The sequence below is a fragment of the Myodes glareolus genome, chromosome 22 (genome assembly GCF_982192425.1).
Source record: "Myodes glareolus chromosome 22, mMyoGla1.1, whole genome shotgun sequence".
Classification (NCBI taxonomy): Eukaryota; Metazoa; Chordata; class Mammalia; order Rodentia; family Cricetidae; genus Myodes; species Myodes glareolus.
In genome coordinates this window covers 34671878-34685933 of record NC_142047.1, presented here as the reverse complement: position 1 = coordinate 34685933, position 14056 = coordinate 34671878, and the positions used below count along the sequence as shown (strand labels likewise).

Sequence of the window (14056 nt, the reverse complement as noted above, 5' to 3'; positions counted from 1 at the left end):
CTCGGGCGGCTCACAACTGTCTGTACTTCCAGCTCCAGAGCAATCAGCTGCCTGGCTCCTGTGAGCAGCAAGTCGCTCTCACACAGAGCAGACAGCAGAAGACTGTGGTGACAGGCCCTGAAAGGAGGAGCACAGCTTGTGGGGATACCTTTCTGCCTTTTTTTTCTGAGACAGAAACACATGATTATTTGACATCCCCCTTTCTCTTATAACCTAAATTTCTCGCAAATCCTACTGAGTATTCTGGCTGTTAGGAATGTATTTCAATTGATTAGTATAAAAATGTAGCCTTCCAAAGCTGAGGCTCTTTTTTTTTCCTCCCTGAGACAGGATTTCTCTGTAGCTTTGAATCCTGTCCTGGACTTACTCTGTAGACCAGGCTGGCCTTGAACTCACAGTAATATACCTGTCTTGCCTTCCAAGTGCTGGGATTAAAGGCATGCACCACCACTGCCTGGCTGAAGCTGAGGTTCTTAATCCTGTTAAGCACCCGTTGAGTAGTCTATAGCTGTTGGTTTGATAAAGAGGTGACTGGGGAATGTGGCTAAGTTGCTAGAATGCTTGCCTGGCATGTGGGAATCCATGGATTTCATCCCCAGCATAGCACAGAAACTTTGTGTGGTAACACCTGCCTTATTCCCAGCATGGGGGAGGTGGACTCTGGAGGATTAGAAAATTCACAGTAAAAAAAAAAAGCCAGGTATAGTGGTTTACATCTTTAATCCCAGCACTTGGGAGTCAGAGGCAGGTAGATCTCCATAGGAGCCTGCTCCTACAAAGTCAGCTAGGATAGAATCGGGAGATCTGCTTGGTCATGCAGAAACAGTCAAACAGCCCTCCCAGTTCTATCCTGTGTTTTCTGTCTCTGTTCCTTTCATCTGACATTTTCTCAGCCTTGATGACCCCCAATCCAGAAACCCTAGCTGACTTTGTAGGAGTGGGCTCCTATAGGTGGTACCCAACATGGGACAAGATAGATTAAAACAACACCATTCATGGAATTTTTTGTCTCTCCCACCAAAAGAACATAAGTTCTTTTTAGAGGACAAACAGGTTTTGAAGAACTGGATTATCCTGCCACTGTTCCCATGGCAGCAGAAAGTTTCCAAACTTCGTACATCTCTGAGAGTTTGGGGCCAGCCTGGTCTACAGGATGAGTTCCAGGACAGCCAGAGCTACATAGTAAGACCCTGTCTCAAACACACATACACACACACACACACACACACACACACACACCAACCAAAACAAAATTAAAAAGGAAATTCATAGTGAGTTAGAGGTTAGTCTGGGCTACTTAAGCCCCTACTCAACTAAACAAAAAAAGTGCAGTACATTATAACTTCTTCATACAAGTGGATTGTTTAAGAAAATAAAAACCAGGCTCTTTTGCTCACTGTGTCTCTTCTTTAATTATATGTAAAATATAAGTAAATATATGTGCCAGTACCTACTGAATGTATACCAGTACCTACTGAATGTGCGCCAGTACCTACTGAATGTGCACCAGTACCTACTGTATGTGTGCCAGTACCTACTGAATGTGTGCCAGTACCTACTGTATGTGTACCAGTACCTACTGTATGTGTGCCAGTACCTACTATATGTGTACCAGTACCCACCGAATGTGAACCAGTACTTACTGAATACAGATCCTTTTCCAGGTTGATACAGGAATGACTGAGGGCCAGCCCCTACCCACAGGGAGCTCCCAGTCAATTACATAGTGACAGTAGTATTCAGTGTATACATACTGAAGAATGTCCAGAAATATGGAGCCAAGTGGTGGTGGCGCATGCTTTAAATTCCAGTACTTGGGAGGCAGAGGCGGGTGGATCTCTGTGAGTTCGAGGCCAGCCTGGTCTACAAGAACTAGTTCCAGGACAGGCACCAAAGCTACAGAGAAACCTTGTCTCGAAAAAACAAAAAGCAAAACAAAACCAAACCCCCAGAAATATAGATCTATCCTTCCTTGTACAGCAGTCTTCTTGACCTAGATAAAGACGTGAAGAACTGGAGAACTTAACACAGACACCTTCAAAGGCTGGGATGTAGTCAGAGAGGAATGTGGGAATCTATTGAAAGGGAACAGAGGTCCCAGACTGCCCTCAGGGTCATCGACAACTTTATATCTTCAGTCTGATCTGCTTTGACCCGTGTGACTTCTGCACTGGCATACTTCCATAGCTCCGCACTGGCATACTTCCGTAGTTCTGCACTGGCATACTTCTGTACTGACCTCTAAGTTTTATCTCTCAACTCTCCTGACTCGAAAAACCACAACAGTCTTCCACTCCCCTTAGAAAGTATTTCCTAAAGCAGAACTGAAAATCCCCCTTCAGAAGCTGTCTCTCCCTTCTCTGTTCAGCTTTGCATCCCTTAGCAAAATGCTAACAAAATGTTAGCGCTCTTTACTTCTGTAAATACTATGAGTAACCAGGAAAACTCTCAACCAATCAGGATTTTATCTTTAGCACCAGGATAGATAGAACAGAAAACAAATTTATTACACTTTGATCAAGTTGAAAGTTTAACTGTTTCAATAAATATTTGAAACAGTAAAATATAAAGTAGATGCATAAAATTGAGAAACATGAGCTAGGTCATTAAATTTTTTTTAAATTTGTTTTTTATGTGTATGTGTGTTTTGCCTGCGTGTAGGTAGGTATGTGAACTTTGTGCCTGTGAAGGTCAGAAGAGGTCTCTGGATCTCAAGAACTGGAGTTGCAGATAGCTGTGAATCACCATGTGGGTGCTGGGAATCAAACCCTGGGTCCAGTTTGGAACACGTGCTCCTGCTAAACCATCTCTCCAGCTCTGAGCTGGATCATTTTAATATATACTGTTGGGGCAAGCAAGATGGCTAATTGAGTAAATCTGATGGCCCGAGTTCAATTTCCAAAGCTAAAATGGTGGAAGGAGAGAACTGGCTCCTGCAATAATAATCTGATTTCTACATGTATGCTGTGCATGCACATACACACACATATATATAATACATGTGCACACACTCATGATTGTGCACGTATACACATGCACAAAGTAATTAAAATGTAATTAAAAATTAAAAAATTATTTTTGATACAGAGTTTCTCTGTGTAGCCCTGGCTGTCCTGGAACTTGTAGACCAGGCTGGCCTTGAACTCAGAGCTCCATCTGCCTCTGCCTTCCAAGTGCTGGGATTAAAGGTGTGTAACACCACTGCCTGGTTAAAAAAAAACTTAATGGGTAATATTGCCTGCCTTATGCCTACAACATCCAATCTGGTCATTAGGATGTAGCACAATAACACAATTTTTACAGAACACCAGAGAAACTAGATTTCGTTTTCCATTGTTTGTTTGTTTGTTTTTTGAGACATGGTCTCTCTATGTAGTCCTGGATTTCTCTATGTAGACCAGGTTGGCCATGAACTTTATAGAGTACTGGGAACAAAGGCGCACACCACCATGCCTGGCTTTTGATTACTGTCTTTCAGTCAGTCCAAGACTTATAGAAGGACAATTGTATTTTCCACCAAGGAAGCCTGACAGATGTAGATTTGGGCTTAGTACATGAAAGAATACTATTGATGTTGGAAAAGATGTGACAGCCATGTATATATCAAGCAGAAGCATTGAATTCTTTGAAATATCAAAAAATATCATTTATCAACTTGAGCCAAAAGGGACATTGTCTTTAAATCTTTCTACTTTGAAGAATATTGCTATATTTATATTCTTGTTTTTCATTATACCCTTTCCCTTTACCTAGTGGTTGCTTTCTGTCTTCCTCATGGGAATGTAAGCTTCTTCAAAGCTGACTTTGTTCATCCTTGTATTCACAGCACACCAAGCTTGCTTAGCATTTAACTGGTACCTAGTATATATTTGCTGAGCCTTTGTATAAAACTAAATAATATATTTGTATAAATAGCTGTACAAGTTTTTTTCTAAATAGAAAAATCATTGGATTTCTTAAGAGTTTTGGGATCAACAAAAATAAATTCCTCTGAGAAATTTGCTTGGTTGAGGCTATGTTAAAGTTTGAGACCAGGGTATAGATCATGGGGGAGGGTATGTTTAGCATGCTTGAGGGCTTGGGTTCAATCTCCTGCACTACAAAAAAATAAAATAAAATTTAAAGTATGTTGACCGTTTACAGCCATCAAAGATGCTGGTGCGGAAGGATGGCTCTGCAGCACTTACCTCTGAGAACACAGGCTCCAGAGCCAGACAATAGGCCCTTGGGTTATCTGGGCGATCCCTTCTTTTACCTCCTGTAGTCGGTGATGCTGTAATTAGGCCTGCATATTACCTCTGAACATAGCCCTACAAGGCCCTTCATTTGCAGCTTATGGAAATTAGATCATGCACAGGAAGCGAGCTCCTTAGTTATCAGGTTCCACAGAGGAGTCGGGAGGCATGAGGAGTGGGAAATTAGAGTTCATCTGGAGGGACAGGGTTTGCTGGAAAAACAGATTTTTTTACTCTTCACGGAGCCTCTACAAGCTTTCATCTCTCAGAAATAGCTTTGATTTGTACTCACAGCCACTCTTTTCCAGTTTCCCTGTTCTTTAAATAAAGCTGCTAAAACTAACAGGGAGAGTTTATATATGCATATACAGTGTGTGTGTGTGTGTGTGTGTGTGTGTGTGTGCGCGCGCGTGTTTACCCCTGTGTGATATGTAGCCCTAGCTGGCCTGAAATTTACTATATATTCAAGACTATACTGTACTATGTATACTATATAAACATCTCTGTCTCCTAAGTACTAGGGTTACAGGCATTTGCCACCATGTCCAGCTTCAAATTATTGTAATTTTTAAAAAATACTGAAGTAATTATTATATTTACTTTTTATGCATTATAAGTTTGTGTACATGCTCATGGGTATATGTGTACATGTCTGTGCATACACATGCAGAGGCCAGAGATCAGTGTTGGTTGTCTTCCAGAGAGATAGGGTCTTCACTAAGCTGGGGCTCATCGAGCTGGGTAGACTGACTGGTCAGTGAGCCCCAGGGATACTGCTGTCTCTGCCTCCTAGCTCAGTGTTAGAGCACCCAGCTTTTTTTTTTTTTTTTCTTTTTTTGGTTTTTCAAGACAGGGTTTCTCTGTGTAACAGTTCTAGCTGACCTGGAACTAGCTCTTGTAGACCAGGCTGGCCTCGAACTCACAGGGATTCACCGGCTTCTGCCTCCCGAGTGCTGGGATTAAAGGCGTGCACCACCACTGCCTGGCCCCAGCTTTTTATGTGGGTGCTTGTGTTCTCACAGCAACTGCTCTACTGACTGAGTCGTCTCCTCAACACCAACTCTCTCTCTTCCTCTCTCTCTCTCCCTTAAAGATGATTGCTGTGTAGCCCAGGTTAACCTGAAACTTGCTGTGTACACCAGGCTAGCCTAAAACTTACTGATCTTCCTGATTCTGCCTTGGTGGTGCTGGGATTATAGACATGAGCCATAATGCCCCCTCTGCCTGCCTCTGCCTCCTGAGTGCTGGGATTAAAGGCATGTTCCACCACCGCCCGGCAATCCACCTGTTATTTTATTTTATTTTTTTTAAGATAGAGTTTCTTACTATAGCTCTGGCTGGCCTCACACTCTGCAATCCCTTGCCTTGGTCTTCTGAATGCTGGGATTTTTGGATGTGAGCTACCACGAGCATATCTTTTGAGCGTTTCTTGACTTGGAAAGAACAGAGCTACCATATAGCATCATAGTTTGGAAGTGATGAACCACAGTGAACTGTTTTGTTTTTATTCTAGGTTTTGTTCAATTTTCCTTCTCTTTCAGCTCGGAGGACTTAGTCCAGCACAGGCCCTACTACTGAATTCAAGGCTCTGTCCTTCAGACTAGTTTTTAGTTTTCCTATTTGATAATAGTTACTGTTAATCAGCCTTCAGCCGCAGGACAGGTACTGTACAGATCACAGTAGACTCATCAGGAGACACAGAGGCAGCCACAAGCTAGGAAGGAAAGAGGTCAGGAAATGGGTGAATTCCCAACTTTGGGTTATTTTTCAGTCTGTGAGTGAGAGAAGGTGCTGGAATTCATGTCTTGCTGCTTTCAGCCAACATGGTTCTATTGCCAGGTTCAGCATAGCCATGGACACTAGAACTATGCACCTTAGGAGAAAGTTCTGTGTAAGATAAACTCTAAGCTCTGTGGAAGGTTGGTGCTGAGTTCTCGTTGCTCTGGCCTGGTCGTGGCTTGTCTCATCATGTTCTTGTGTCTAGGTGTATGTAGTGGCAAACGAGCCCCTCCCAGTATTGCTGGACGCCCTGCTTCCACTCCTCGGGGTGATCTTTTCTCTCTACTGTTTTACCAGTCAGAGTGTGTCTCACATAAGGTAAGCAAACAGAATTTATTTGCTTATAATTAGAATCCCATTTATTTATAAACAGGAAGTTTAAATTAGGGTGCTATTTTCTTTCAAAGGTAGGAAGATGTTTGGGGATTCTCTCACCCATTTACACAGAAAAGAACAAGGATTTTTACAGGTTGAGGGGAATTGGATGTAGTTTTGGGGATGATTTTCTGTAGTCTATACAGCAGAAGTGAAAGGTGTTTCCTTGGGTAAATATGCCACTGTTTGAGCAGTAAGAAATGCTGTATCTGCTGTTTCTGGGGAGGAGGAAACAGGTGATGGGTTATGATTTCCTGGTGGAGTGCTGGAGAACAAGTCTGAAAAGTCTACATGTGAATTTAGTATATCATAGTTTAGCCTGAATTTGGCATTAAAGATGCAGAGTTTTCATTCTAAAAGGAAGGGGCTTCTCAGTCTTCCAGAAAACACTTTTCTGTGTTACTTTAAAACTGATTCATGCCCTGCGGTAGTGACACATGCCTTTAATCCCAGCACTTGGGAGGCAGAGGCAGGAGGATCTCTGAGTTTGAGGTCAACCTGGTCTATAGGAGCTAGTTACAGGAAAGGCTCCAAAACTACACAGAAATTCTGTCTCGAAAAACAAAAACTAAAACAAAAACAACCAAACAGACAAAACTGATTCATTTAGGGGCTGGGAAGATGACTCTGGTGTAGGAGCCATGACTCTAATATAGAAGACCCTGCTTCGATTCGCAGCACCCACATGGTGACTAACAACTGTAACTCCAGTTCCTGGGGATCTGATGCTTTCTTTTGGCTTCCAGTGAGCACTGCATGAACATAGTGTATAGACATACATGTAGCAAAATATTCATACACATAAGATTAAAGAAACAAGTTAATTTTAAAAGAGATTTATTTTATATTACCTGTTTTCAGTTATTTGTTGCATTTCTCTCACATGGTAAGAGTTTATAGTTAAATCCTTCCTGAAGTCTACAGAATTTTGATTTGGAGCAGGCTGAGGATATACCTCAGTGGTAAAACACATGCCTGGAATGCATGAGACCCTTGAATTTGACCGTTAGCACTACAGAGAAAAAAGAAAAAGCAAACAAACCCTTGCAGGTTATCTGATATACAACGGTAGTACTTCTTTACTGGGTTACTTGAACACGATGTATCCGGAGTCCCTAGCACGGTTCTGGCAAACAGTAAGCTCAATAACTCATAGCAATCATTAGCATGTTTGCTAATAGTGAAGAAAGGTACTCACCCTGAATTTATGATTAAAGGCATGTGTAACCATGTCCACTCTAAAAGTAAAAATCTTTTAAAAAAAACAAAAACCTCTAGCACTGTTGCAGTCTCATCAAAGACTGACAAGGAGGGTGCCTGTATCAGTTCTAGCCCTTTGTACTTAGACGGCACTGATGACGGAACCATCCATCTTTTGCTGATATGCTATTTCTTGGTCACCAGCTGTTGATACCGTGAGAATATTTTTTTTTTTAGTGCATGCTTTCATTCATAGTGTCTTAGCACAAGTAGAACACACTTGAAGTAAAAAAATAATAATAACATGATGCTCATGTGGCAACCAGAGCTGCTTCCAGAGCCAAGGGTTAGGCTGTCCCTGGGTGACTTCCAGGGCGTTTGTACTCCAAAATTTGAAGGATCCATGCTTCCTTCTCCTGCGTGTCAGCAGCCAGTGACAGGGCAGCATTTGGGGACCTGACAGTCTTTCTTTCTTTTTCCGAATAGCTTGTTAGCTGCATGGAGTATGATGACAGGCTCATTCATTCATAACTGCTTTTTCTGCCAGGTCGCTTTGCCAAGAGATCTTGTTATGGATTCTGGTGAAGCTGGAAAGGAAGAAGGCAATTGCCAGCCTGAAAGGATTCTCGGGGTTGGACAAAGCTGTGCCCTCCCTCCATCCTCAGTGTCAGTTTAGAGCTGCCATGCACGGTGGCGTTGTGGTTACCATCCAAGAGACCATTAGGTGAGCTCACCCACCCACCCTCTGATGTCAGGCCTGATAGAATTTTATATATTACATTGTTCTGTGAGGCAACCACTAAGGGGCGCTGCTGGAAAGGAAACCAAAAACAGTCTGCCAAGGTACTTGCTATTTATGATCGTTAAAGAAACCAGAGCCTTAAATGACCCTCTGGGTGTTATTCCAAGGTGCCAGCTAATAGTAGGTGCGGTTTACTGGAGCCTCACAGCTCCACATCACAGCAAGCCCAGTTACAGCTCACTGTTTGCCATTGAGCCAGAGCAGAGGGCTGCTCACGTAGCCCCGTAACACCAGAGCAATCCAGTTCTGTTTCTGACTCAAAAAGCAATATGGATTTGTATGTCTTTAGTGTCCTTTTTTTTTAAGTTAAAAAATTATTTATCCATTTATTTTATATGTATGGTGTTTTGTCTGTATGCGTGCCTACATATGTGTCTTGAGCACTTTTATGCCAAAAGAGGGCCTCAGATCCCACTAGAAATAGTGGTGAGCCACCATGTGGTTGCTGGGAATTGAACTCACTGGAAGAACAGTCAGTGCTCTTAACTGCTGAGCCTTCTCTCCAACCCCTGTTTGTTTTTGAGGTAGGCTTTTTCTGTGTAGCCCTGGCTGTCTTGGAACTCACTTTGTGAACCAGGCTGGTTTTGAACTCACAGAGAACCACCTGCTTCTGCTTCTTGACTGCCAGGAGTAAAGGCGTGCGCCGCCACCACCGGGCTTATACTTTTTTATTGTTGTTTTCATTCACTTATTATAGCTCACTAGTCTTGAACTTACTATGTAGCCCAGGCTGACCTCAAACTTGAAACAATCATCCTGTATCATCCCACGTGTTGAGATTATATGGATGAGGGATGAGCCACCACACTTTTTTTTTTTAGACACGTGACACTTTTGTTTTAAATTTTCAATGTTCATTCTGAAAGCCACTTCCTTCAGGAAGTGGTACTAAGGTACTACAAAGTGTTGTACCTCTGCTTCTAATTTATAAATACTTTGCATTCTTCAGCATGGAGATACAGGAAAATATTTTCAGGGTCTACCTAATGATGGAAATACATGGAAATAGTGCTGTTTTACAAGGTTACTGTGAGGTTCCAGGCTTCTGAAGACTCAGTAGGTAAAGTGCTTGTGCTCAGGCCTGAACCTGAGTTGATTCCTGGATCCCATAAGGTGTCAGGAAAGAACTGATTTCTGGGAATTGTCCTTTTACTTCCACATGCAACTTTATGCCAATGCACATGTGCCTCTATAGTCACACATGTGCCTCTGTAGTCACACATGTGTCCCTGTAGTCAGTCACACATGTGCCCTGGTAGTCAATCATACATGTGCCCCTATAGTCACACATGTGCCTCTGTAGTCACACATGTGCCTCTGTAGTCACACATGTGTCCCTGTAGTCAGTCACACATGTGCCCCGGTAGTCAGTCACACATGTGCCCCTGTAGTCACACATGTACCCTGGTAGTCACACATGTGCCCCTGTAGTCACACATTTGCCTCTATAGTCACACATGTGCCTCTGTAGTCACACATGTGTCCCTGTAGTCAGCCACACATGTGCCCCTATAGTCACACATGTGCCTCTGTAGTCACACATGTGCCCCTGTAGTCACACATGTGTCCTGGTAGTCACACATGTGCCTCTATAGTCACACGTGTCCTGGTAGTCACACATGTGCCTCTATAGTCACACATGTACCCCTGTAGTCGGTCACACATGTGCCCCTGTAGTCACACATGTGCCCTGGTAGCCACACATGTATCCCGGTAGTCACACATGTGCCCTGGTAGCCACACATGTGCCCCTGTACACACAAAAGAAAATAGACCTTTTAGAAAGAAAATGATGTTGGTTTCAAGAGAAAGTGCTGTTTAGTGACACTGATGTGAACTCTTCCCCGGTGTTGCAGCGATGATGAAGATGAAGCCCTATATCAGAAGGTGTCTTCAGAGCAGAGCCAGATTGAACATCTTGGGGACTTGCTGTCCCACTGCCAGCAGTGTGGTTTGGCAGGAGACTTCTTCATCTTTTGTTTGAAGGTAGGAGCTCACAGTCACATCTCTTCTTCATTCTGGGACAGCTGCAGGAAAGCCTTTGTCTTTTTAAGGCATTCATCATTTTAGGTCCTAAAATTTAGCTTCCAGTTTAGGGCAAATGTACTGAAGACAAAGAATAGTTCAGTTCCTGGTAGCTTTGGAGTTGTCAAGAGAAGGACACATCAGTGGGACCGATGTGCTCTGTCTCCTTGGCTGGGTAGTTTGCATTGCGATGTTAGACATGAACAAAGCAGCCTTGTTGATCTCTGAAAGAGTTAAGCTTTGCTCCGTGTTGACAGTAAGAACCCTTTTGAAGTTAATAGCAGGTTTTAGAGCCGCAGAGTAATCCCTTATCCTTTCTGACTGTTGTGCTGTCAGGTATTTGGAAAGGAGACAGCCGCTCTGCCTCCCTCATTTCACTCTGTAGCCACTTGAAACCTTTTCCGTTTCTTGCTGAGTGCCTGTTGTGTTTCCTTTGGCCCTAATCTCTAGATGTACCCCATAACACTAGCCCTGCCTGCTGTCTGCTGGAGACCTCCGGCTTTGCTTTTCCCACTTTCTCAAGCTGGCTGGGAATGCGAAGCTGACGTTTCTAGAACCTGCAATAGGGCTGTTTCTTTTCTGTGCTCTCTCATCTCCATGTTCACGCTCCCTCCGTCTCAGCCACATGCTCTGCTTTTCTCAGCAGAGGTTCTCTTATTTGTCTGCTTTGTTTCCAGTTGTCCTTTGGTTAATAGCGCTGGCTGTTCTTCCAGAGGACCTGGGTTCAATTCCCAGCACCCACAGGGTGGCCTACAGCGCTCTGGAATTCAGTGCCTATTACCTCTGTAGGTACCAGACACACACACACAGTGTACATTCATACATTCAGGCAAAACTCTCTTACACATAAAAGAAAAATAAATGAATTTTTTTTGTAATGGTCCAAACCAGCCAGGTGTGGTCGTCCATGTCTGTAATAGCAGCAGTCTGGAATCAGTGGCAGGAAGAGGGATTTTGAATTTCAGGCCAGCACAGGTTACATAATGAGACGGTTTCCAAAAACAAAACAAAACAAAATACTATCACCACTACCAAATCAAAGTGCTATATTCTAAACCCCAGTATGATATTTTGTTTGTTTGTTTTTTGAAGGGTCTCATGTAGCCCAGGCTGGCCTCAAACTATCTAGCCAATGATGATCTTGAACTTCTGATCTTCTTGTCTCTACTTCCTGAGTGCTAGGATTACAGGCCTGTTTTATACAGTTCTAGGAATGGAACCTAGGGCTTTGTGCATGCTAGGCAAGTATTCTGCCAGTTAAGCTATATCCAGCCAACACAAGCCTCTTAAACTGTAAGTCGTGACCCCAGGTGAGGTCACATAAGTGGAAGTGGGGGGGGGTCACAAAACATTTGTCAACACTTAAAGGTTTTTGACCACAAAATAACCAAAACTTAATTCAAAATCTGGTGGGGAATGAGCTCGGGGCGTTTCTGACAGCTCTCGCAGCACAGTGTCGCTGGGGCCTTGGTTCTGAGCACAGATCACAGGCCCTGTGCACAGTGCAGGCCATTGTGTCAGCAGCTCAGCGCCAGCCGCACAGAGGTCGCTGCGTCAGTTACAGCGCTGTCTGCTTTTACAGAGACAGCGGTTTACCTGTGCAAACAAAGACTTTTAATAGTTTTCCAGTGCCCATTCCTCAGCAGGTAAATATTAAATTAGTTTCTCTTTTAATTTCATTGTGTTAGGATTTTTTTATTTTAAAAATTGTTGATTGTCAGGTGGTGGTGGCACATGCCTTTAATCCCAGGATCTCTGTGAGTTCGAGGCCAGCATGGTCTACAGAGCAAGTTCCAGGAAAGTCTCCATAGCTACGGAGAAACCCTGTCTCAAAAAACCTAAAAAAGAAAATAATAGTAATAATCAATTGTTGGTTGAGGGGCTGGAGAGAGCCTCAGGGGCTAAGAGTGCTACTCTTCCAGAGGGCTTGAGTTTGGGTCTCAGCACCCACGTCAGGCCTCTCCCACTGCTCAAGTGCTACAAGATCTAATGTCACCTTTGGTAGATATCTTCACTAACATGAACAAACCCATACACAGACACATACATAATCATTTTCCTTTTAAATTGCTGACTGGGCTGCTATACTTGGTCTTTCATTAAAAAAAAATCATTAAATGAATTTTGACCTTGAATTATTTTAAATAAATTATTAAATTAAATTAAATTATTTTAAATAAATTTTGAAATGGCCCTCAACTGATTTTTCCAATTTTGCATTATATATTTAAGCAAACTTGAGTTTGCTGTATTGATGTTTATAAAATCAAAATGTTGATCTACTCTGAGAAACATTGAAGATACTGTGCATCTTGCCATATCAAATATTCAAGATTGATTTCTTCATGTAAAATTAATCAAGCAAACCCATCTTATTATTATGCAAATTAGTTCATCTTTAATAAATGGTAAAAAAAAACCCAGATGTATGACAAAGAATTGTTTTAAAGTAAATTTCTAAATTTCTTTAGAATTTGTTACCATTGTGTGCTTGACTACTATACATATTCTACCCACGGCCACACATGGAGTTGTAGTAATCCCTCAGGGAAAAGAGGCTGCGAGTGGAAATGTTTGGGAAACCTTGCTTGGAGCCAGGGAACTGTCACCTTGGCAAAACTGACACTTGGCTAGATAAATGTGTTATTTGGTGTGGTTGTCTTGTTCTTTGTAGGATTCTTAGCAGTATCTGTGACCTCTATTCACTAAATGCCTGCTTTAACCCATAATTATGACAACCAAAATGTCCTGCAGACTTTTCAAAATGTCCCCCAGGGAGGGAAATTACCCGGGTGCAGTTGAATACCGTTACTCTCCGCTGTCAGCTACTCCAGCAAGCACTAATTGTTAAGGAACTTAAGGTTTTCCCTTCCTATGGGAATTCACACTGGAGAAGGGCAGTGGAAAGCTTACCAAACCCACAGTAATGAATTCCCCGTGAACAGATGTTTATTTCTGGCTTATCTTAAAGGAAAGCCATCTAAGGGTCTTTGAAAGGACTTTGACTAAGTTATATCATCTGAGGACTTAGTTCATGGAAGGCTAGTTATAGAAACCATGAAAATATTATAAAAAGTTTATCAAACAAGTTCTTTTTTTACACTTATTTATTTGTGTATGTTTTTGTATGTGTATGTATGTCGGCGTGTGTGAGTCGCTGTGTGGAGGCCAGAGGACACCTTTCATGAATTGATTTTTTTCCTTAAACTAGTGCTGTGCGTGTGTGTGTGTGTGTGTGTGTGTGTGTGTGTGTGTGTGTGAAGTTCATATACATGGGATCACAAAATGCATATTACTCTACAGTTTATGTTTTCTTTCTTTTCTTTTTCTCAGTACTGGGATTTGAACCCAGTGCTTGTATATACTAGACAAGAACAACTCTGTCATGAAGTTATACCTATGGTTCTTTTTACTTTTTAATTTTGAGGCAGGTCTCACTGAGTTGTCCAGGGTGGTCTTGGACTCCTCTGTAGCCTTGATGGGCCTTAAACCTGCAATCCTTTTCCCTCGGCCTCCCGAGTGGCGGAGACTACAGGCGTGTGTAACAAATGCAGATTGCTTCCTTGGATGCGAATCCCTCCATATGTTTGCCAAGTCCTTAGTGCCAGTGGCTTTTCTGTCACTCTTTCTTTCATCCCCT

At 42.6% G+C, this 14056-nt stretch overlaps 1 protein-coding gene across 6 annotated transcripts in view; it reads left to right on the top strand.

Annotated features, from left to right (window-relative positions):
- Window positions 1-14056, top strand: part of Tango6 (transport and golgi organization 6 homolog) — a 163741-nt gene that overhangs the window by 26965 nt on the left and 122720 nt on the right. For all 6 annotated transcript variants that reach the window (XR_015735906.1, XR_015735907.1, XM_087900178.1 and 3 more), the window contains exons 8-10: window positions 6220-6332; window positions 8137-8313; window positions 10248-10377. Coding sequence is in view for 4 of the 6 variants with exons in the window: in XM_087900178.1 (XP_087756304.1) it covers window positions 6220-6332; window positions 8137-8313; window positions 10248-10377 (420 nt within the window). In the remaining 2 variants the exon portion in view is untranslated. The remainder of the gene's footprint in view (window positions 1-6219; window positions 6333-8136; window positions 8314-10247; window positions 10378-14056) is intronic.